The sequence below is a fragment of the Rhodamnia argentea genome, chromosome 5, assembly GCF_020921035.1.
Source record: "Rhodamnia argentea isolate NSW1041297 chromosome 5, ASM2092103v1, whole genome shotgun sequence".
NCBI lineage: Eukaryota > Viridiplantae > Streptophyta > Magnoliopsida > Myrtales > Myrtaceae > Rhodamnia > Rhodamnia argentea.
Window position 1 is genome coordinate 8,371,849 of NC_063154.1, and position 24,348 is coordinate 8,396,196.

General features: G+C 39.9%; 3 protein-coding genes across 3 annotated transcripts; 1 reads left to right on the forward strand and 2 right to left on the reverse strand.

The window, feature by feature from the left end:
• The first annotated feature begins 535 nt into the window (after positions 1 to 535).
• On the forward strand, positions 536 to 10,270 carry LOC115739958 (phosphoglucomutase, cytoplasmic-like). The gene is made up of 14 exons (XM_048279050.1): positions 536 to 616; positions 2,416 to 2,498; positions 2,581 to 2,585; positions 3,130 to 3,185; positions 3,682 to 3,795; positions 3,949 to 4,011; positions 5,971 to 6,090; positions 6,200 to 6,285; positions 6,998 to 7,177; positions 7,467 to 7,562; positions 8,150 to 8,197; positions 9,087 to 9,184; positions 9,956 to 10,056; positions 10,139 to 10,270. Exons 1-14 carry the CDS (start codon positions 536 to 538, stop codon positions 10,268 to 10,270), a joined length of 1,263 nt encoding a protein of 420 aa, XP_048135007.1.
• Positions 10,271 to 15,183: 4,913 nt separating this feature from the next.
• On the reverse strand, positions 15,184 to 23,912 carry LOC115740074 (21 kDa protein-like). Its single transcript, XM_030673448.2, has 2 exons — positions 23,206 to 23,912; positions 15,184 to 15,233 (listed from the first exon to the last, which is right to left on the reverse strand). Exon 1 carries the CDS (start codon positions 23,839 to 23,841, stop codon positions 23,206 to 23,208), a length of 636 nt encoding a protein of 211 aa, XP_030529308.1. The 5' UTR covers positions 23,842 to 23,912; the 3' UTR covers positions 15,184 to 15,233.
• LOC115739957 (21 kDa protein-like) lies at positions 15,229 to 23,884 on the reverse strand. The gene is made up of 2 exons (XM_030673276.2): positions 23,866 to 23,884; positions 15,229 to 15,859 (listed from the first exon to the last, which is right to left on the reverse strand). The coding sequence occupies exon 2, from the start codon at positions 15,856 to 15,858 to the stop codon at positions 15,229 to 15,231; it is 630 nt and encodes a 209-aa protein (XP_030529136.1). The 5' UTR covers position 15,859; positions 23,866 to 23,884.
• Positions 23,913 to 24,348: the final 436 nt, after the last annotated feature.

Here is a 24,348-nt window from a genome sequence, read left to right on the forward strand (position 1 = left end):
ACTTGCAATATATTGCATTTTTTACCATATTTTGTAAAAAAGTATGGCGCGCTCGATTCGAATCACCGCTGAAAACTCAATACTCGATCCAAACTTGATCGAGATGGACTTTCCGAGATCCAGATTGACTGTTATAGTTTGTTCGGTTAACTTGAACTCGACTCGACTAAACTCAACTAATGAAAACTCGAATTCGAGCTTGGGCTGGAGCTCAAATTCTAGAAGAAATATACATCGCAATCGGAAAAGAATATAACTAAAGCTTGTAAAATGAAACTATTCAATCGGGGCTTGGATGATGCTTGAAAGTGGAACCTAGTCAAACTCGAAAAGAAATGGACCTTGTCCCTCCGTCATTTCGTCACCTTCGCGTCACGAAAATCCTCCTCCCTTCAACCTCCATTCCACCGTCAGTCACTGACCCGTTTCTTCTCATATAGCTCCATCGCCATCGCCATCGCCATCGCCATCGCCCTCGCCCATCACACAGACGTTCTCCGTGCATGTGTTATTACCGGCAACGGGTGGAGCGAACATGGTGGCGTTCACGGTGTCCAGAGTGGAAACCGCGCCTTTCGTTGGCCAGAAGCCCGGCACTTCCGGTCTACGTAAGAAGGTCCTCGATTCTCTCGCTCGATCAGTCTTGGGAGTCTTTCCCGTTAAAGCTTGGGTTTTGGGATTTGCAATACTTGGATTTGATTCGCTCCCTTTTTGTTTGCAATGCCCGGGTGTTCTGAATTTTCTCAAATTTGTGAATCCGAGCTGGTTTTGGTCCTTGATGATGGTTCCTGGACTTAGTTTGTGTAATTGGACTAGATTAGATCACTTGCAGATGCAGAGCACGAGATGACAGTATTTGGATGAGTTGATGTATTAATTAAGTGATGAGCAAATTGCTGGTCGGCAATGGAAAAAGAAAAAGAAAATGAACCGGTGATCAATAAATGTGCGACTAGGGTGAGATGAATTCGTACAAAGGCGCAGACTTTGGCTATGTTGGGATCATGGAGTTGATACCAAGAATTGTCGCCTTTGTAACCGCAATTGACAATGGAGCAATTCTTTCATACACCTCAGCATGTATGGTTTGCTATAGCAAATTGACTCAGAAACTTCTCCAATGCCACCAAGAAACTAGACTTCAGTTGGATTTCAAACCTATATAACAGTTTTTCATCCCCGAGATCATGTACAGTTTTGAGTTGTGCTGATAGGCTTTTTAGTTCGTAGGCAAGTCTGCTTCTTTCTGAGATGTTAGGATTATAATCGAAGTTGGAAGCCTAATTTGTCTGTTTGGAATGTTCACATTATGGGTTCTTTTTTTTTTCCCCCACCTCAGTGAATTTAATTCCCTTAGAATTAAGCTATTTAGTTCTAGATCCAACCTTGTCAGCTACAATTTGCTCAATCTATCCAGCAGTCAACTGCAACTGCAGCATATAATTCTCGTTCTGCAACATGGGAAGTTTTCAACCTTAGCACTTTGATGGGTAGTCTGACATATTGAAGCCTCCTTTTGCATTATTTTTTCAAGATGCGGTCCTCTGCTTGTCTAATTCGTTTTTCCTTTCATCCTATCTCATATCTTTACGTTCCTTACATTCTTTTTAAAGTAGTTGCCGTGTTGTAATATTCCTCCATTGATTGATTATGCTCATCATTGCTGAACTAAATATGGCAAACACATGCTTCCTGATTTGCTTGATTTATTAACTAGACATTCCAGTCGCTCTACTTGTAATATTAAATCAACTTGACTGCAAAGAAGCCATGGCTTTACCATCGTTAATTGTCATTACAAGAAGGGATTCTAATATTACCGACAACTTCCAATTCTTTATGCCTTTTCATGTTACAGTTCACGTCGAAAACGTAATGTATACAAGCATAATGACTTGGATATTGTCTTCTTGCAAATTTCTAGTCAGACATTTGGGTTCATAAGCTTTCGTGAGAGATGAGCACAAGTGTATAATGGGTTGAGGTGTAGTATTGAAGTCCCACATCGAATTCTCATGGATGAGTTGATGGCTTTTAACCTTGTTCTGTTGTTCCTAAGGTTGGTCCTTTTAGAACTTGCTCGTTGGGCTCTATAAGCTCTTGGCTCATCTTGTGTGCTCAAGTGGGTTTCAGCCACTAAGCCCACTTACACCTCTATTCTCTCTCAACTTCACTTTATTTATAAAAAAGATTTCATGTTTGTTAATCTTATTTTATTGGATGTTAAATGGAGCGTTTGTATTTCTTAGTGAAACTAGTTTTGAGCATTCTGGAGTCTAGGAATGATATCTGAACATCGAGCACGATAATATGAAACCTCGCTTGACTTCATGTTGCCGTATCTTTATCAGGTGAAAGTGTTCATGCAACCTCATTATTTGGAAAATTTTGTTCATGTTGCCGTATCTTTATCAGGTGAAGGTGTTCATGCAACCTCATTATTTGGAAAATTTTGTTCAGCCAACGTTCTACGCCCTTTCAGCAGAAAAAGTTAAGAGGTGGGTTCTTTTCAATTCATGGCAACGTTGTAAGTCAATACATTCTCTTCTGCTGCTTTGCTGCCCATTTCTTCAAAATCAGGTCCGGTAACAGTAGTATCTAGCTATACTAATGGCATATGAGGTCCTTGAGCCCACAGTCGAATAGGATTTGCACTTTAAATAGCTTACACTTTTAGTGGGGCAAAAAAAAACATTAATGAGGGTATTGTTCACCCACACATATATGTTATAGGTGTCTTATCTTTCTTTTCTCTTAACCTGGAAGCTGTGATTGCAAGTCTCTGGTTGCGAATTTCTTATGGTCATTATGTGGTGATTAGTGAAGGTCAAATAATTGCTATGATGTTAATCATTAGGTACTTAAATACCATATACTGTCGACTTCGAATTATTTTCCTTTTTCCTTTCATGGCATTTGTTTATGCATGACTATAGAGTTGTCCGGCTACTCTTATGTATTTTGTCCAAGCGCAATTCTCATCATTTCGTCAATCAAGATGCCCTTAAAGCAGGGAAAGGGAGTTGGTTCCTGTTGATTACTGACTACCAATCTTTCCATTCTTCATGATCTTTTAGTTAATTATTTGTCTAACATGAATATCATAATGAGCTTTCTCGACTCATGTAGGAGCCACACTTGTTGTTTCTGAAGATGGCCGCTATTATTCAAAAGATGCAATTCAGGTAAGTTATCGTGGTATACGTCGTAAGATATTTTCTTTCTGATGTCTCGGAAAACAGTGAAATGCAAACTTTGATGACTTCAATGTGAACATCCTCATATGGTGCAAATAGTTGGAAAACCATTTTTAGCAACTTTTCATCAATACACATATCTCCTCTTCTTTTCCTTACACACTCCCAAGAAAGAAGAAAACTCGGCAGATGCACCGATGGAATTAGGTGCCTGTGTATTTTCTCTGTAAAATTTTAAATGCACTTATGTAGGTCTTTTTTTTACTGGTTTGGATCTCATCTGCCAGTACTCTGAGTTAAACTAGTTCAATATCTTAATAACATTATGTCTTCTAGTTTTTATAGGGCCAACCCTTTATACGTACATTTGTGGGCGTGTGTGAGTAGTATGTATACAAAAACATGTTTATTTATCCATGTCATGCTTATAATTGTTTGCCTGTGCCGTACGAACTGTTTCTGATGACTCTAAACAAATGGACAGATCATAGTAAAGATGACTGCTGCGAATGGAGTAAGACGTGTTTGGGTTGGTCAGAATGGTTTGCTCTCAACTCCTGCTGTATCAGCAGTAATTCGTGAGAGAACTGGGCATGATGTATGCATCTTGTTATCTGATGCTCTCGATTCTCATTTGCTAATACAAACATGTGAAAGCATCTGATGATACACACATTATGCATACACATAATACACATAGAATTGACAATATATTGATTTATAGGATGTATCTGAAATTTGCTAATATCAGGGATCTAGGCCATCAGGTGCATTTATTCTGACAGCAAGCCAAAATCCAGGAGGTCCCCATGAGGTACTTGAAGCTTTCTATGCAATTCTCTTTTGCTTCTTTTTAACATTAATGGCCATGTTTGTGCTATCTGTATTGCCATTGGAGTCATGGGACAATTAATCTTCAGCCACATTTGTTCAACCGAGAGATGGAGTAAAGACTACTGCTTGGACACCTGACAATTATTAGTTAATCGATTGTCTTGTAGACAAAAGTCATTTTGTTTGCACCACATATAGTTGATAGTTTTATTTTTCATTGATCATTCACAAATGAATAACACCTAGTCAAATTTGTCATTGTTCTTCTACTATACTTTGATGTCCCGAAAGGAATCATCAAAGTCGTGGTCGCAAAGTTGTATTCACTATTTCAAGTCAACTATTACGTGCTCATGATTCTAAAAGAAATGGTTTGCAGCAATTGTAAACCATTCTGGCTTTCAAATGGATAAGAATATGAAGAGTATTTCATAGCTCATTAATTTGGATTTGACAGGTTCGTGATGTTCCTATGATACAATGACAAAGGTTTTCCAATAATGGTGTTCTTGAGGGTGCAATTGTTTATTAATAGGAAATATTGGAGTAGACAGCTAATTATTGCTTTTGTACACCGTTTATGAGACTCTAGTTTTGGAGCTAATATGGTGGATGAGCAGAAAATTTGGACCAATAGAGTGAGTGCTGGTTTTTGTGGTTCTTTTGTCGATTGGCTATTAGCCGATGGTTCGGAAAGAATTCTCAAGTGTTTTCATGTCATATTGGATCTGAAATTGACATAAAGTTCTCTTGAGTATCTTTGTAAATCTATTGGAATGATGTCCTTTGAATTGGATGATCATAAGCTTGTAATAGGTCTTACGAATTGATGTCAGCATAGTCTTATAAGGATTGAAGGCCTTCTGAAGTATTTTTTTTGTAGTATAAGTTGGTTTGCTTGTATCTTCTTCATATCTGTTGAGAGTCGCACATTGCTTATGGGGTATTAGTGGTCCTTATATACATGTTCCTTCCTCCATCAAAAAGCTTGAGCTTTTGGCTGGAAACCTTTGACAAGGTACCGGAAGCTCAAATGATTTCTTTCACGCCCCTTTCTGTAAGAGTCTCATTTCACTATCCTTCACCTGGCTTGGACATGATAGGAGTTTTTAAAAGGGTGCCCCTTCTTTTAAATATGGAATTTTAGTGGACCTGATGCTCAATTTCTTCTGTGTAAAAAGTAATCTTTGGGATTGAAATCTCTCTGTTATCCTTGGCTCCCTCACATTTACTTCTTCAAAAATTACAGTAGTTGTAGCATCGCCCTTGATAATGCTTCTGATTTGCTCATGTTTGCCTTTCCATTTTTAATTGAGAAACTTACTCTTGATTAATGAGAAACTTATTAATTTTGCTGGAAAGTGGTAGTTGGATTGTTTTGTTGCTCAGTTAGAAAAATGCCGTAAGATAGTGAGGATGCATGCCTTAAAAATCCTCAAAAAAGTTGCTTGATGAATATTTCCTTTACATAAATGCCACATTGCAACCTTAATGGGTAATCGCACACTATTAGTTTGGATTGTCTGTTGGACTACCGACCATTTCCTAAATTGTGTCTCACTGATTTGTGTTGCTGTGGCAATTTGAGGTTATAAAGCTTCAAACTTCTGCTTTGAGTTGAGAATAAATTGGAGATTACAAATTAGCTTGTAGTGGAGGGTCAAGCTGGAAGTGTCTCTATTTGTGCTTTTTCTTTGTTTTTTTTGCCTTTTATGCCCCCCCCCCCCCCCCAACCCCCTCTTTTTGTTTGGGTGGGGTTGAATCTGTTTGTAGTTTAATTTGAAGTATAAAGGTGTCATCATCAACGTGATAGTAAAAAGTGGATGAGAAATGACTTTTGGGATAGGTTCATCATGGAAATTCGCATACAAGAACACTCGGGGAAACCTCACCTGCTAGTGCTACTGGTATGTGTAACCTTGTGTCCATATTTATGCAGGACTTTGGGATCAAGTATAACATGGAAAATGGCGGACGTGCTCCTGAGAGTATTACTAATAAGATCTATGAGAATACGAAAACTATAAAGGAATATTTTATAGCGGAAGACCTACCTAATGTAATATCTCTCATCCTCATCCTTGTGTAATTTTGTTCTTTTGCTTAAACAATGCTTTTGCAGTATACTTCCTTCTCATTTCCTTGAGTGATGGTGAAATGAATTCTAGGTTGACATTACTGCTTTGGTGTCACGAGCTTCACTGGACCTGAAGGGCCGTTTGATGTCGAAGTCTTCGATTCAGCTGCGGATTACGTAAAACTAATGAAGTGAGAACCCTGCATAAACAATTTATGGTGAAAGCTGCTTTTTGCTGGAATGAAATTGTCGCACTATGTATATGCATTCACATTTGCACAGAAGGATGGGGGTGATGCTCCTAGAAAGCTATTGTTAGCTACTTCACTCATGTCTCTTCAATGTCATATTCGCAGAAAACAAGCTTTAGCATTTCCTGTTTGCCTTAAGAATGACCGGCATCAGTGGTTTATGCACAATATGTTTGAATATTCCCCCTCCAGATGTACGCTCTTCGTTGATTGGAATGCCTATTGGATCTATTTATATGTCACTAGATTTCTGTCCTATGTAACCTCCTCTCTGTTTAGATGTTAGATAGGATGCTGTTTTATGGAAGGGTCTTGTTTCTTTTGTATATGTGACCATTTTTCTCTGCCTTTTATCTTAAAGATCATTATCCTTGAGAAAAGCTTTAGGTCAAAAAGACCCTTATTTATATACTCTGCATTTTATCTTCTGATCTGCTTTTATTGTAAAATGGGCTTGTCTATGTTCTCAAATGGTAACATTCATTCTGGTTAATGATATATTTTCCATTCATTATGGATGCCCCAGTCAATATTTGACTTCCAGTTGATTAGCAAATTGCTTTCATGTCCAAAATTCACTTTCAGGTAAGTAGACAGTGCTTTACATTGTCCTTGAATAACAATATATTTTTTTATAGATATTTGTGGTCGATTCTAATAGCCAAAATCTTTTACTGCCTTATTCAAAGCTATGATGCACTACATGGAGTTGCAGGAGCTTATGCTAGGCGTATATTTGTGGAAGAGCTCGGTGCTAATGACAGCTCTCTGCTTAACTGCACACCTGAGGTCTTGCATGCACAGATAAATGCTGAAAGGTCTTCCTTCTGTTCTTATAGGTATTTAAGAGTCAGAGATCGATGCTTGTTGTGTGCAGGAGGATTTCGCAGGAGGTCATCCACATCCTAATTTAACCTATGCAAAATAGTTGGTAGCATGGATGGGTTTGGGAAAGTCAACTCCAGAAGACAAACCACCCGAGTTTGGTGCTGCCGCTGATGGAGATGCAGATCGCAATATGATCACCGGTAAAAGGTAACGCTAAATTACAGTACCTTTTTCCCTAGAGATTTTAGCATGGGTGTCATAGTTTCTCTTGTGCTGTAGATTCTTTGTTACTCCATCGGATTCTGTCGCTATCATTGCTGCAAATGCTGTTGAAGCCATACCCTACTTTTCTGGCGGTCTCAAGGGAGTAGCCAGGTATGGGTGGTTATTCATAGATACTCTATCATGCATTAGTACATGTGAGCGCCTCTTAGTTTATCAGCAGATGGCACTATTCCAAGCCAATTGTTGGATAATTGTGCTCATTAAGTTACAGTTTATATTGAGTCACCTTTCTTCTTTGGATAAGTGATCAGTGATCCCCAAGCCAAAAAGATGTGTAAGTTTCACAAAATCGAGTGACACATAGAGGTGATCAATGGGTGGGCCCTTAGCCCGGGCTTGATTTGTTGCCCAAGCCCACCCATAGCAAAGAAATTATGCAGAAAAATTTTCCAGCCAGGCCGGTAATGCCATGGGCCCATGTGGGCCGTCTTTATAACTAATATTGCCCAAGCCCGCCCAAAAGTGCCCTTTGAGTCCGTGTTGCTCTGGCCAGCCTAGTGGGCCTGTGAGATGCCAAGCCCATGATCAGGTTTAGACTGAAACACTGCATTTTTTCTCTGGTATATGGGTTTGAATGACAAATATCTCTCTCTTTCAACGCATGTAGAGAACTGCAGCTTCTCTTTGAAATTTCCACTTTTTCTTTTTCTTATTCCTTATACTTTACATTGTTTTAGAGGCTGCACTCCATATGTTTACAGTGTCAGCATCATGACTTGGTGCAAGTAATATCGACTAACAAATGCTCACTTTTATTTCATTGCTTTGTTGCATTGGGTTTGGATATGCATTTATGTCTTATTCTCACAATCTTAATGGCAAGATTTTTCTGACAGCGTAAATTCTGATGCCTAAGTTTTAGAGTTGACAATTTGTTGTGTATTGTCATTTTTATTCGATTTCGTGCTATCACTAGGAGGTTTCATTATGATAAAAAATTTTCCTAAGAATAATGTATGAAAATGTTTACTTCGTGTCAGTTAGAGTTGATTGCATTGAATCTTGTTGTGTCCAGTTTCCTCTTAAGTGAATTCATGTTTTTTCAGGTCGTGTCAAGAGTTGCTATCCCTGCCTAAGATCTCCACACTATGTTTGATCTTTGCGCTTCTATGAAGTGTGGGATGACTATTTATGGACAATATCTTTTACATTTCTTTGATAATTTTCATTGGACTTGCAGATTCATCTGTATAAAGAGAGAAAGGAGAGATGTCCCCACTCTTGAGTAATACATAAATATTTTGTTGGACTTGCAGACTCTCTTTATAAAGAGAAAGGAGAGATGTCCCCACTCTTGATGATACATAAGTATTATGTAGGTGGCTATCATTATGCACACGGAGCCTTACCAGGCAGAGCAGCATAGAGTATTCTTTAGGTTAAAAACGCGAGTAAAAAATGAGGCTGTTCTTTATCGGCGGAATATTACAAATGGGCGAGCATATTTTCACTGAAAAAAAATTAATAAATAGCGGAGAGAAATTGTGTATTGGTTCTGCCTTGCTTACTTATGTATCGTCGATACGAGCAAGTGCTGCTACTGAGGACTTTCATTATGTAAAACATGCATGTATATACATAGCAATTAACATATATGCTCGTTGGAATCTGCAGGATTGTCAAGGGGATACGTCCTGATGTACCAAATGTTGTTCATGCTGATGAATTTGAATATAAGGATCCTGTTGATGGTTCCATTTCTAAGCAGCAAGGTATTTGATACTTGTTTGACGATGGTTCACGACTTGTAAGTGCTCACCTCTTATGCTGCCTTAGTGCTATCGACCAGATTCAAGAGTGGACTTGGCTATGCATATGTGAGTCATACGTTTCGTTAGCTCACTGATGACGAAGAACCTAGTTTCTTGGGACGGCATTTTCATATTGCATATTGGAATAAGTGGAGTAAAGAAGAGGAAAAAGTCTTCTTGGCAGGCCAAGAAGAATGTCCAAATTTGACATCATCTGCTCTAGAAACTAATTTAGGAAAATGTGAAGTTGGATCAAAGGTTTTAGAATTTTTCTTATGAGTTCATATTCCACAGGAGGTAGTCAAACCCACAGATGCAGTAGATTTAGTGGGAAGAGCAGGTGCGTGGGCATTCGTTGATGCGAGCTTAATGTCCATATTAATTTATATGGTGGTGGTTATCTGGATGAGGGCTCTGATAACATGATAGACAAAGCTTTTTTCGCAATGCACTTATAGCAGATTACTTAACCATGAGTATCTTGGATAGAGAGAGTTGGATAAAAGCAGGATCAAGTTTTGTGCAGGAGTGACCAACAATCTTTACTGTGTTGTTTCTGTTGCGTGTATTGCTTTACAATGGCAAATGCTGGTTTTATCTTTGAATCGTGTCCTCTTTGTCGCTTGCTCCTCCTTTTATCTTTTTCATAGAATGTGAAACTGACAGGGATACAACTAACATGTCAACATTCCTTTGGCCCTGTAAAAATGGTACAGGTTTTTCGCCTCTCAGGAACAGGCTCAGAAGGTGCAACCATTCGTCTTTACGTAGAGCAGTATGAGAAGGATCGAGCAAAAACCGGGAGAGAGTCTCAGGAAGCATTGGCTCCTCTTGTAAGCCTATCTGAGTTTAGAGTTTTCCTGGCCATAGTCAAGCCGTTTTTCCTCGGGCTGATGTTGATGGATTTAATTGTAGGTGAAAGCTATTCTCAAGCTTTCAAAAAATGGAGGAATTTACCGGGCGATGTGGCCCGACTGTCGTTACATAGATCTGCTTCCGCTACATCAAGATTTTACAGACCCTGCATTAGTGTATACAGTTTTGTGAGTGTGGTGCACCTTCACAGTGTATGAAATCTTTTTGCACTTCCTTCGGCCAAGAGCATTGTCCGACTATGAAATGTCGACATAATTCCGGCATCAGAATAAAATGACAGTGGCAATATCAGTTGATGCAATTTCAACCGGTATGCAAATCAAGATGTGCTTTTGCTTCATATGTGTGCTTACTTCTATTAACGTCCTGATAAAGTTGCTTCCTAAACTTTGGGTGTGCTCGTTCGAGTGAAAATGTACATGTTAGTGCTGACTGTGCAACGAAAGATGGTCAGCGTCCATGTCAGCGATTTACGGTCAAATTTGGCAGGATGGAGTGAATTGGTATCAATGTTAAATGTTTAGGAGTAAATTGATCCAAATAAAATATTTATAATTGAATTTATACCAATGTAATATGTTTAGAACTTTTTTTTTTGTACTTTTCCCGACATATTGTTGATTTGTCGGGTCGAGACATGCCATCATTGGTGACCCAAATGTCCAGTGGACAACACCAACAATTAAGGATCTCGTGATGATTCTTGGGTCGCTAACATTCTATTTTTGCTAATTATGGCGTTCACAGCAACATGAAATGACACGATCTCTATCTAACACCACTGACTCATTTCTGGTTGCTCATGTTGTCCGGCTCTTGTATGGTTGCGTTGGTGGAGGGGAACACATCTCTGCCCAAAAGTAAGAATGTCGTTCCCATATCATGTTGAAGGATCTAACTCGAAATTTTAATCCTTAGATAGATGGAATAACATGTTATATGAATGTCACTTAAATCACGTTCGTTAACTAACGAGCAATGCTCGAAATATTAGACACATTATGCCGAAGCGTTTAGGTTGGGGGCAGGTCCGGGTGGGAAAGTTGATAGACGGCTTTCCATGCTCTTTATCGAGAGTACTTCACTTAGGACGGGAAAAATTACCAAAAAAGTCTTAATATATTACATTTGTGTCAATTTTAGGGAAAATAGTGCAAAAAACCATAAACTTTTTACAATTTTTGTCAATTCGATCCTAAACTTTATTATGTTTTGCCAATGAATTTATTCAGATCAATTTTGGCCGGAAATTGCTAAGCGTGGGCGAGGGCCATGACACCCTCGATCGGCCTCGCCTAGATTTGGTTAAAGTGATCTCACCTACGGCCGACAACCCTTAAATAGTGGCCGATGAGGGCAAGTGATCCTCATGGCCATAGTTAAAAAAAAAAACAAGAAGGAAAAGAGAATACAAGAACAAAAACGAAAACATGAATGAATAGAAAAATTAATAAAAAATTAAAAAATAAAATATTTTTAAAAAATCTTTACGTCGTTGTTGGTCGTACCACTTAGGATGGCCAGTGTCCATGTATGCAATTTTCACCTATAATTGATGGGATGGACTTAATTGGAAAAAAGTAAATAATTAAGGACTCACTTGGTACAATGAAGTTTATGGCTCAATTAGTACAATGAAAATGTTTAGGATTGAATTGGCAAAAGTACAATAGGTTCAAGACATTTTGAATAAGAGCTGCGAAGGGTCGGCGAGAGCCGCCTGAATCGCGCGATACCAAAGAGGGCTGGCTAGTGTTGACACCCCGACGACGGTCGCGTGGGTCGCACGACATTAGGTCTCGTCATCCGGGGTTAGGCGACCTCTGGCAACCCTAGTTGAAGGCCGTGCCAAATCCAACTCGCCGGCCGATGAATGGTTTATTAATAAAAAAAAATATGCAACCAAAGCCCTTTGCAATTTTTTTTTTACCAAACGCTACTTAACCTAAAGTTGCATTTCAAATGGTTTTTTACCAAATAACATTTACATTTTCCCAAAATCACTTAGGCCAAAGGCATTTGCATTTGCTCAAAACTCATTTTCAAAGCCACACCAAGCACTCCCTATATTGATAACTTATCAAAAGATTTAAGATTGAATTGGCATAATTAAAAGGTTGAGGACTAAATTGACATAAGTGCAATATATTTAGGACTTCCTAAATAATTTTCCCTTAGGGTGCGCCTGTTAAACATGACGGTAATAATTTAGAAAATATTTTTTTAAAAATGATTACCCATATTGCTTAGAAAAATTATTAATTTTTTCATTATCAATGAAAACGTTGGGATATAAATTGTTGTTTGAAAAATAATTTCACGAACTAATTTTTCTGCATGGCATATATAATCATTTTTAGGAAAATATGTTTATAGTGACTATTTTCGTGGGACAAACAAACCCTCAATTTCAGGCAATATCGAGCTTTGGCGGTATTCATATTTTAGTTTTGTCTCCACAATCGGTTGAATACACAGGTGATATCAGATAGAAAAATATCTTTGTCTTTTTCTTTTCTTTTCAAATCGATCCTCCCCGGTTGAATAGTCTCCACTCAGACAGGTGCTAATTCATTAGAGTGAATTCCCGCGGAATATCCTCTTTCTTTAGGTGGCAAAAGGTAAAGAAAAAGCTTATCATTATTGTCCTAAGTTTCTTTTTATTTTTTGGTCGGAATTATTGTCCTAAGCTTTTTTAATAAAAAGAGTCATGAAGAGTCGGGCCTGGACCCTCCTGTCCTCTCAATAATTGGTCGTTAAATAAATGAGTTCGCATGATAAATTTATTGTTCTTGCTCTTCTGATTGCAAACGTTCTCTCTTAAACATCTACCCACATTTCACACGGACAGATTAGAAAACAAATCTTTTTAGTTGGTCTTGTTTTCGTAGCTCTGTCATCCGCACAAATCATAGTGCATTGTGCCGAAAATCAAAAGAGTGCATAATTGTGCATGCTAATAGGCATGCAGCCTTACTTACAAAAACATTGATGGGGGCGAGGACTCTAGTATCACAGGTGCGGGATTCGACTTCCGTGCTCTGTAAAGAGACAGCACAAAAGTCAGATAGGAGAGTCGGAGATAGAATAGAACCAAAAAAAAAAAAACAAAAACCACGATTCTTTTAAATAGCTAACTAATGAAGGATATTATTTTTAAAAAAACAGAAGCTAACCCCATTGTTATTTCGTAAAAAAAAAAAATCATTGTTATGAACGTGGGGCCTAAGACCCTCCTTTCATTTTATAATAAACTTTTTGAAATGCTTGTACTACGCATAAAATTATTATTATTCTTGCTCTCTTCATTGCCCAAAAAAAAAAAAAGAAGTATTAAATAATACACCCACATTTCACAAGGGCGAATATTCTCCATAATTTATTGAATCCGATTCTTTAGCAGTTGTATCTCTGCGTGCGACAGGTAATCCCTACGGCAGATACCATTACAAAAAAAAAAAAAAAAAGGAGCTCCTTCTATCATCTTCATTTGTGTTTTTCCACCTTAATTGGGTGGGACTTCGGACCCGACGCAATCTTTATTTCGTGCGGAAATCCACATCGTTTCTGTTCGATTTTGGTAAACGAAGTATTAGTTGCTTTCATTAGTTAAACGCTTAATCGCTCAGTCAATTCCTTAAAAGTTGCAAGAGAGCAATTTAGGGACAAAGAACCCCGCATCCTAATTGGCGAGAGCTTGAATGATTAGCACGAGGTTGCTCTGCCAGTTCTCTCCTAAGGTCGAGTGACGGTGATCATCCGCAAGCCGGTTGCCCCCATGGGTTCATGACCTCAATTGCAACGAGACTAGACCTGTCAAAATGAGTCATAAATTGATTTCTTCACTCACATATAAGAGGATGAGTTGTTATATAAGTTAGTTATATTCAATGAATGGATTCAAACATACCAAGCATGTTAAATGGATCGTAAATGGGTTACACAGCTTATTTATATCCAGCCCGTCTTTATGACTCTCTCACTTCGTTCTCTCTTGCCCTTGCTCGATCTCGCGCTCGCTCACTCCGCACCCTCATCTCAATTTGGGTATGAGTTTTCCTAAATTTGATTAAACAAGAAAATGTTTTAGTAATGTTGATCAGTTCGAGTATGAGATTGGTATGTGTTTGATTGGATATGAGTTACTAGATTTGTATTGGATAGAAACGAATCAAAATAAGACAAATGGGTCTACTTGAGTTGGACTATTTTTGACCTGATCTAAACCCTACCCAACCCACCTGTTTGACTATTCTAAATAGGATATACATGCGCCGCCAACATGTTAGGCAAGTGCATATAGAAAAATAGATGGAAAGTCGACCATCCTAACAATACGAAAATTCAAAGCAATTTCGTGCAAAGGTAATCTTTTTTCTGTAAATTTTCCTAAATCTATCGATCTTACTAATCAATGCCTCTGGTATCATTAACCATATCTAATATCGAAATGAAATATATAGTTTTTTAGATGCTTAAAAGTGTTTAAAAATCCCAAATTTAATATGCAAGTTGAACCACTAAAGATGGGCAATGCTGATCGTTTCTTCTAACAAAAGAAGGAAAAAAAAAGCGAAGCAACCAATCTCACATTTCAACATAATGGTTTGTCAAGTATGATTATATCCCATTGTTCCTCATTAATATCTCTGATTAGTGGTGTACAAGCCAGAAATATGTCTGTCGTGCACAATTATTGTGTAAACCACCAATCAAAAGAGTGTTAGGAGGGGATTCGAATCATCACATGTATGCATCCAGAAGTACGTTTATACGTGCTTCGCCCCATTAGTTGCTATCGAAAATTATTACGTTAGACTTGGTTTGTAATTGTATAGACTAATGCCCACGTATCCATGGGCTAAGTTTATATAATAACTTTTCGTTACTACATAATTTGTGTGATATCGGAGAATTATCGCATTCGATTAGGATTAATCGGGCCAATCGAAAATCCCGGGCATTCGAACTGCTAAGGGAAAAAACCGAAAACCAGCACGCCGAAAATTTACAATTTAGCTCTCTCACTCAATCATACAATAACTTGAAGAAGCAGGACAAAGAAAGAAAGAAGAAGAAAAAGCAAAAAAGAAAGGCAAATTCACACTCTCTTGTCCTCGTCTGGCTCATCAAGGGCCAGCCTGCTTGTTCACGTAGCTGTTGACCAGGGCCAAGGCGTTGCTCGTCACCTTCTTCACCGTCCTGGCCCGGCTGGACACGCCGGACTTTACCGGCCCATCGGCCACGTCCTCGAACCCGTCCGTGCACGTCTCCTCGTGCGTCAGCGCCGCGCTCATCCACGTCTGCACGTTGCTCATCTGGAACCGGAACGACTGCTCCCCACTCCCTGCCGCCCCGAGATGGTGCATCTGCGTCAGCGAGTCCCGCATCTTGTCCGCCGCAACCCCGAAATTCTCAAAGCAGTCGTGCAGCGCCGCCGCCGCGCGCTGGTCGGCTCCGTGGTCGGCCTCCCGCGAGAGGTTGGACACGTATTTGGCCGCGTGCTGGGCCCCCGCCAGGCTCACGGCGATAGCGGCCCGAGTGAGGCGGGCAGGGTCGCGGTGCACGGAGGCTGCGTAGCGGGCGAGGGTGGCGTAGCAGACGTCAGGGTACAGCGTGACGTTGCAGCTGGAACGGATGAAATTCAAGCCGTCAGCAGGCGTGGGAGCGGGCGTGGGGGATCCGGCGGCTGGGACCCGTTGTAGGTGGGAGAGGAAGAGCGTGAGAAGGAGGAGGCGGAGCGATGGTTGGGCGTGCATGGCTGGTGGGCGTGTTTGCTGACTGGTGTTGGTTTTCCTTTCTGTTGGGCGTTTTGTGTTGCGATGGTCCTTCGGAACGGAGCGCGTGATGGAGCGATCGAGCTTGTGAAGGTTTTAAAGGCTTTGTTTTGTGGCCTGATGACAGATAAACCCCGCCTATTTGCGCATTATAACGAAAATGCCATCCCGGCTTATTCTTGCACATTTGACAAATAGGGCCATGTTGGCCTCCATCCCTTAATAGAGGAAATCCAGTGTTCATCCACATTAATTGAGACAATTACATAGAATGCTTTTAAGCTCCCAAATAACTTTAAAAAAAAAATACTAGAAATCAAATAACAAAGCATATTCTGCAAGTAGAAATTCACTCTCATCCTCTAAAAATAGATCCGCCACCATAAAATTTCGATAGTCAATCACCAAAGTCAGTGGCGACCACACATCGAGAGCTCTCGCACCAATTGCAACGGCTTGTGGTGTGCATCTACGTTCGACGTCCCCACCACCATCGCCGAGCAGTAACACTAACATCGGTATGTTGAAAGAATATATATAAGATATATGTAAGGAATTCCCAAATCTATATCTAGATTTAGATCGGGAGAATAAAATCCCTCGATGTAGACCACAATCTAAATCGGGAGAGAAAAGTGACCTAATCTCAAAGAGTTTGAGAAGTCACGTCACGTAACATCCTCATTAGTGGCCAATTGAACGAATGGCCGAACTAGTCTATACATTTATCCAAGATTAGCTATAAAAGATTATTCATAATCACAAACTCTCAAAACATAGTGAGAGAGAAAAGGGAAGACAACCCTAGCAAAGAAAATCGATGGCGAGTTGAAGGCTTCGGCTTCTTCGGCTTCACGGTCTTCTTTCGAGGGCCGACGGGTTGGGGAAATCCTGACATGCACTACATGTTTGAGCGGTTTAGTTCAACACACTTCTGGATTTAGTTACCTTCAATGTGCGTTCTATATGATTTATGAAGGGAATGTTGTCTTGATAGTCCTAAACATTTTGCATTGTAGCCAATTGAGTCCTAAACCATTTAACAATTTGTCAATGTAATCATTTTGATTAATTTTGACCAGAAATTACCGACGTCCTACGTGGTACGATCGAGGCCAACATAAAATATTTTTAAATATTTAATCTTTTTGAATTTATGTTTTTTGTTTATTGTTGAGAGCCAACAAGGGACTGCCAACAATTGGCTATGGCCCGATGACTCCCGCCGGCCACTTGCCAAGCTTGCAGGCCCTTGCTTAACTTTGAACAAGGGTCGCTACCCTCGCCCAGCTTTGAACGAGAGCCATGACCCTCGCCGCGGTTGGCGAAGGTTGATAGCCCTCATTGAAATCTGGTCAAGGGTTCACAGCTCTCACCAGCGGCTTGAGGCCCTCGTCCAATGACCGGCACAGGTCGTCGGGCCTCGGTTAGCGGCCCCCAATCGGCCCTTAACCATATTAAAAAAAAAGAAAAAGAAAAAGGAGGTCAAATAATAATAAACTCAAAAATATTCAAAAATATGCCATGTTCGTGTCAATCATTCTATGGAGGACGGCCGGATCAATTTCTGGTCAAAATAAGCCATCTGACGCCTCTATGCTCTCCCAACTTCACTTTATTTATAAAAAGAGCGTTTAGGTTTGTTAATCTTACTTTACTGGATGTTAACCGGAGCATTTGTGTTTCTTTGGGAAACTAGTGTTGAGCATCCTGGAGTCCAGGAATCTCGTTTGATTTCCTGTTGCTTTTTTCACGTGAAAAGTGTTCATGCAACCTCATTATCTGCAAAATTTTATTCGGTCAACGATGTACGCCCTTTTAGCTGAAAAAGTCAGAGCCAAATCCGGCGAGTTGGGCGAGGTCAAGCTTGTCGGCCTATGGCGAGGCTCGAGCTCGCCTACGGCCCATTGCTAGCCAATCGTCATGGCCGGCGACCGGCCGAAGAAGAGGAAAAAATAATAAATAAAAATAATAATAACAGTAAAAATTATTGAAAGGAGTACAGGGAGGAAAAACCAAATCCGATTTTCCATACCGAAAATTATTTTCGAGATTCGCTTTATTTTTTTACGAAATAAACGGAGCCTAAGTTTTACGAAAGAAGCATAAGGGTGATCAATGGGCAGGCCCTTAGCCCTGGATTAATTTGTTGTCCAAGCCCGACCATATCAAGAAAATCACGTAGGAAATTTTTCAAGCCAAGCCAGTGTCGGCTGTGGGCTCATTGGATCTTTATGATTTTAAAGGTCTCGCTCCATACGTCTACTTCGTGTAAGTCTACGTTTTTTTTGTACGAGTTTCTCTCGGTAAAATTCGTAGTTGTGTTGAAGCCGTGCTCTCATGAGAATTGCTATCCCTGTCTAAGATCTTCACACTACGTTTGATCTTTGCTCTTCATCCTAGAAATTTTTCCCTGATGATCATCGCGCGATATAGAATTTCGGGATACGGCTAGAAAGCATAGACATACTGCCGATTTCTCGGGACCCCGGTATTCAGGAGGCGACGCCAATGATTTGAGATCTTCGCCATTTTATACTATCAGTTGTATGTTTTCCTGGCGAAGACATGGACAATGACCCTCATGTGTCGATATGCTCATCTTAGCTGTTCCTCCTCTACCATCTTGTAGCAAAACAGTCGCTCTTCATGCTCGCGTGTTGCTTCTCTGTCTCTTCATCCAATAGATTACGAAACTTAAGTCTGTCTTGGGAAAAAGCCAAAACGCTTGTCCATGCATAATAATTCTTGGGTCGCTCTCATTATGTTTTGGCTTATTTTGACATTAACAATGAAATGAAATCAAATGAAATGACTCGTTTCACGATGCCCGTGTCGGGGGCAAATTACCCAAAAAAATAAATTATAAATCAATTGTATGAATGTCAAATTCAGTCATAAATCTTTTAACCTAGCCAATTTAGTTTCAAACTTTTTGACGATTTGCCAATTTAGTCATTCTGGCAAATATTGGCCGAAAATCGCTAACGCATTGGATAAACACATCTCTGCTAGAAAGGAAAAAAAAAATTGTAGTTCACATATCATGTTGAAGGATCTAATTCAAAATTGTAGTCCTTAGATGAAAAATCACATTGAATGAATTTTACCTAAATCACGTTTGTCAACTAATTAGAAGATATTATTTCGAACACTTTAGGTCGGTGGTAGGTCTAAGGTGCGGAAGTTAATTAGACGCCTTTCCACGTTCTGTATCGATCGTACTTCACTTAATTTTCTCTGCAATATTAGGTTATTTTTTAGTTTAAATTCCCAATCAATCGAATAGACAAATGGTATCAATTCATATATTTGAAACTAATTCATATATAAGAAAATAAATCACCTTTTTTATGGGAAAATTATCCAATCAACCTTAAATCGATTGTGTGAACATCAATTCAGTTGAACTTTTTAATTATATCAATTTAATCATAAATCTTTACGTTAAATTTAAATAAAGTACTTCTAACCAATTTTCACCGGAAGCTGCCAACTTAGCGGCGAATCATGTAAGATAGCCGGTGATGACGGGATCGTCACGTTAGCGATTTTTAGTGAAAATTAATTGAAAGGACAACTTTAATATTGTTTCTTTCACATATATCATGATTCCTTACAAATTGTTATCTTTAATTTTCCTTTTCTCTCATTTTTTTATTTTTTTATTTTTTTATGAAATCTATCCTCTCCAGTTGAATATTCTTCCACTCTGACACGTGCTAATTAATTAGTATGAATTGCCTCCGAATGTCCTCTTTTTTAGGTGGCAAAAATCAAAAGAAAAAGGGTTAATACCACGAAAAATCTTAAATTGGTACGTCTGTGATAAATTTACCCCAAACTATTTTTTTAATTACAAAAAATCCAAACTAGTACAATTGTGATAAATCTACCCTAAACTGGTCCACCTGTGACAGATTTACCATTCGTTAATTTTCGTTAAATGTAACAGTTAAATTGCTGAGTTAGATGACACATGCCGGTTCATAAGTGTACTAGTTTAGGGGTTTTACCCTATGTTTGTCACATGTATATTAATTTAAAAAATTTTGTAGTAGTAATCTAATTTAACGAAGGGGAAATTTGTCACCGATATACCAGTTTGAGATTTTTTGTGATAAAAAAAATTAACTTAGTGTAAATTCGTCACAAGTATGCTAGTTTAGAGTTTTTTATGGTTAAAAAATAGTTTGGAGTAAATTTATCACATGTATACCAGTTTGAGATTTTTCATGATAAAAAAAATAGTTTTGGATAAATTTGTCACAAGTATACCAGTTTGAGATTTTTCGTGGTACTAATCCAAAGAAAAATGCACGTGATTATTATAGCCTAAATTCGTTTAATAAAAAGAGCATGAAGTGCAATAATAACGCATTCTCATAGTCATAGAGTCGAGCCTGGAACCGTCCTGTCCTGTCTCAACAATTTGTCAAACAAATGAATTCACATAATAATTCTATTATTCTTTCTCTTTTCTTTGCAAAAATCCTCTATCAAATTAAATAAGCACAGCATTTCACACGGACAAATATTACTCCACAGTACAAAGAATCAGGATCTTTTTAGTTAGTCTTGTTTCCCAGATCGTTTGCAGGATTTTTGTTCAGTTCTGTGGTTTGAATAAACCGTGTTGTATCGTGCTGAAATCAAACGTGGGCGTAATTTTGCCACACCAACAATCATGGTCTTTTTAAATTAGGGGAGATTAGTTTCAGAGTGGGTCGGTTCTTATCCAGAAATCGAGAAATGGACCGGACATGGTTGATTCCCATCTTGGAACTAGGAACCGGACTGGACAGGATCAGTTCCTAATCCGTGGAATGGGGAACCGACCCTAGAACAAGGTGGGACTAGATCGGTTAGTCCAGGTCCAATTCCCTAGTTATCCCGGAAACCAATAGTGTTGTGTTTTTTTTTTTTTATAGATGTTTTATTTTCTTTTTCAAAAGCTCCAAAAATTAGGAATTGGGAACCGGATCGATTTTGCGGGAACAACCCAAAATCGGCTGGTTCGGTCCCATCCAGTTGCGAGGTTGAATCGGGACCGATGCACACCCTTATTTTAAACAACTAATTAAAAAAATAATACAAGCACAAAAAGGTAGTTACCCAATTCAACCATAATAAACGACCTTGTTATTAACGCGGGGCCTAGACCCTCCTTCCCCTGTCTTAATTATTTTCTCGACGTCGTATCTCTGTTTACGACAGGTAAGTCTCTACCGCAGACATCATCAGTAGCGACCGAAGTGCGTTTTGGCTTTTGTCACAAAAACTTGCTCCTTCATTTTACAAATAATCTTCACAAAAACGTGCTCCTTCCCCGACGCATCTTTAGTTTATGCAGGAATCCACTTTGTTTCTGTTTGATTTTGATAAACGACGAACATTCACCTTCATCTCTCAATCAGGAATAAGGACGAATGCTTATCAGTATCGGTGAGCGATCCTAGGGTAGTTTTGTGTTCCACCTACAACCTACCCTATCGAGATCGATTCACAATTTTTAAAACCTGGAACCTACCATGTATACTCTAAAACCATACTTTGTTCCAGGGTCTACCGAGAACCGGCCACTTCTTTCTTTTTTTCTTTTTTTTTTGCCTTCATTTTTAGTCTAGCGACATGAAAACTAAAGTCACAACGAAAGTTCCCCTCGAGATAGATTGAGTTTCATCAACAAAACTACCTACCCGAAATAGAATCATTAATAAGTGATGTAATATGTCAAACCTAATAAGAGAAGTCATATTATGTTGTCGTGTAGGATAAGCGAAAGAGGTTGATTCAAGAGTAAATTAGAAACACAGGTACAAGAGTAGTGATACAGCCAATTTGAGATTTCCAAAGTGCATAGTATACTGAATTTCTCTTGCATGAATATACACATATGTTGCCGCTGGATTATAACGGGTGCATATCTTCCACCTGCACCAGAGCAAAGTTTAAAACTAATCCTAGTAACGAAAAGACATGTCGAATAAAAGTAGTAATGAAATGACGTTTCAAATTCTCAAAGTTTGATTCTATGTACATATACGATTATGAACCGTACACCGTCTCGTTCACATGCATCAGGTGAAACTTTTGCCTATAGGATAGTGAGTGTGATCCTCAAATTTTCATTAGTTAATATGTTGTGATTTGGAAATCCATTTTGCTGCGTCCAAAATTAGCGCTCAATCACTCGTCCAATCTCGTGGATTAGACCAAATTTTGCAGGGATATCCGGGCGCGATTTTAATCCTTATGCAACAACCCAAGAATACCACGTATAGATATGTGAATCGCAATTTTATAAAGTAGAAAACTTGACACACCATGTATAGAAATGGATACGCGAGCCTAGTGTAATATCCAAACTACGTTGCAGGGATGCGCTCTTAAAGGCGAGCACAGATAAGTCTTTCCTGGGCACGCGCGCGCGTGTGAAAGGATAAAACATAGTCGATTGATGGTGATAATTGTGCTGATCGGTCGCTTTTGAACAGAAAATAACTTCATCGACACTAGAAATGTTTAAGCGGAAGTTATTGACGGTAATAGAATTTTTTATGTTGGCTAATTATGCCATCTAATATAACCAATTATTTAAAAAAAATATTTCACAAATCATTTATTTTTCACGCGAAAGAAACGGATCCCGAATCATATGACAAGGCCACAACCTTAATTGCAATAGGACACGCACGCGCATCCGACATGTTAGGCAAGTACAAATTATTTCTTTGGCTGGCTTTCCTTTCATTTACGTCGGAGAGATAAAAAGGAATACCCATCAAAGTCTACGAAAGTAAATAGCGTTCTTATCTTTTCAGTTCTTATTCAAATCATCTCGTCTACTAGTGTGTGCTTGGCCCATCAGTCCCTATCGAAAAATATTACGTAGACTTAGTTTACTGTGTAGACCGATACCGTCACCCTTTGTCTAAGTTTATGTAATAACTTCTCGTCACTACATAATTTGCTCGAGATCGGAGAATTACTGCATCCAAATTACGATTAATCGGGCGATCGAAAATCCCGGGCATCCGAACTACTAAAGGGAAAAAAAATGAAAATCAGCATGCCGATTTTTTTTTAATTCAGCTATATCACTCAATTAAACATTAAACATCGGTCAGTGTCGGATTACATATTCTTGGTCGGGAAACAAAGCGTAGCTTCGTTACATAATAATAATAATAAAAAAAAAAAACCAGTTAACCACTTAACCTAATTCGTCTTACCAGTCACAACGCCTTGACAGAAGGAAAAAGCGAAAGAAAAAGCAAAAGAAAAAGACAAGTTCAGTTCACACACTGCTTCTCCGCGCCTGACCCATCAAGGGCCAGCCTGCTTGTTCACGTAGCTGTTGACCAGGGCCAAGGCGTTGCTCGTCACCTTCTTCACCGCCCCGGCCCGGCCGCACACCCCGGACTTCACCGGCCCGTCCGCCACGTCCACGAAGCCGTCCGTGCACGTCTCCTCATCCGTCAGCGCCGCGCTCATCCACGTCTGCACGTTGCTCATCTGGAACCGGAACGACTCCTCCCCGCTCCCCGCCGCCCCGAGCTGCCGCATCTGCTTCAGCGAGCCCCGCATCTCGTCTGCCGCGTCCCCGAAGTTCTCGAAGCAGTCGTGCAGCGCCGCCGCCGCCCGCCGGTCCGCCCCGTAGTCGGCCTCCCGCGAGATGCCGGACACGTACTCGGCCGCGCGCCGGGCCCTCGCCAGGCTCACCGCGATGGCTGCCCGGGCGAGGCGGGCCGGGTCGCGGTGGACGGAGGCGGCGTAGCGGGCGAGGGTGGCGTAGCAGACGTCCGGGTAGAGGGTGACGTTGCAGCTGGCGCGGATGAAATCGGAGCCGTCGGCGGGGGCGGGGGCGGGGGATCCGGCGGCCGGGACCGGTCGTAGGTGGGAGAGGAAGAGCGTGAGGAGGAGGACGGGGAGGAGGAGGCGGAGAGATGGCTGGGAGTGCATGGTTGACGTGGGTGTTGGTTCCGTTTTTCTGTTGAGAATTTCCGGCGTTTTGTGTTGCGTTGGTCCTTTCGGAGCGGAGTGTGATGGGGAGCGATTGAGTTCGTGATGGTTTTAAGGCGCTGTTCAGTGGCGTGATGACAGATATACCCCAAATATTTCAGCGTTATAACGAAAATGCCATCCCTAGGGTCAAAATCAGTCTTGATCCATTTCCACATTAATATCTGGTTAAGCCCATGTCCGGCTCGTGTCCCCAAATTATTGTAATCCATCAAATCAAATACGAGATTGAGGAAATCTTCTCCAGCCGGAGACGAAAGTAATTATCGCCCTGAGCAAGTTACTCCGTCATTTCCTTGTTGCCGTCAGCATATTTTTATATGTACTATACTTTCGAAGTGTTCAGATCATTGCTGCTTGTGAATTTGATCACCCCAATGCGCTTCAGACATGACTTATGAATATAATCTGATTTGTACGAACTAAATGCATTCACCGATGGACCGG

Coding starts and splice junctions, on each gene's coding strand:
- LOC115739958 (XM_048279050.1), top strand. CDS start 536: ATGGTGGCGTTCACGGTGTCCAGAGTGGAAACCGCGCCTTTCGTTGGC. Junction 4,012..5,970: donor ATCCAGGAGGTCCCCATGAG/GTACTTGAAGCT, acceptor ATATTTATGCAG/GACTTTGGGATCAAGTATAA. Junction 7,178..7,466: donor GCACAGATAAATGCTGAAAG/GTCTTCCTTCTG, acceptor CTTGTGCTGTAG/ATTCTTTGTTACTCCATCGG.
- LOC115739957 (XM_030673276.2), bottom strand. CDS start 15,858: ATGCACGCCCAACCATCGCTCCGCCTCCTCCTTCTCACGCTCTTCCTC.
- LOC115740074 (XM_030673448.2), bottom strand. CDS start 23,841: ATGCACTCCCAGCCATCTCTCCGCCTCCTCCTCCCCGTCCTCCTCCTC.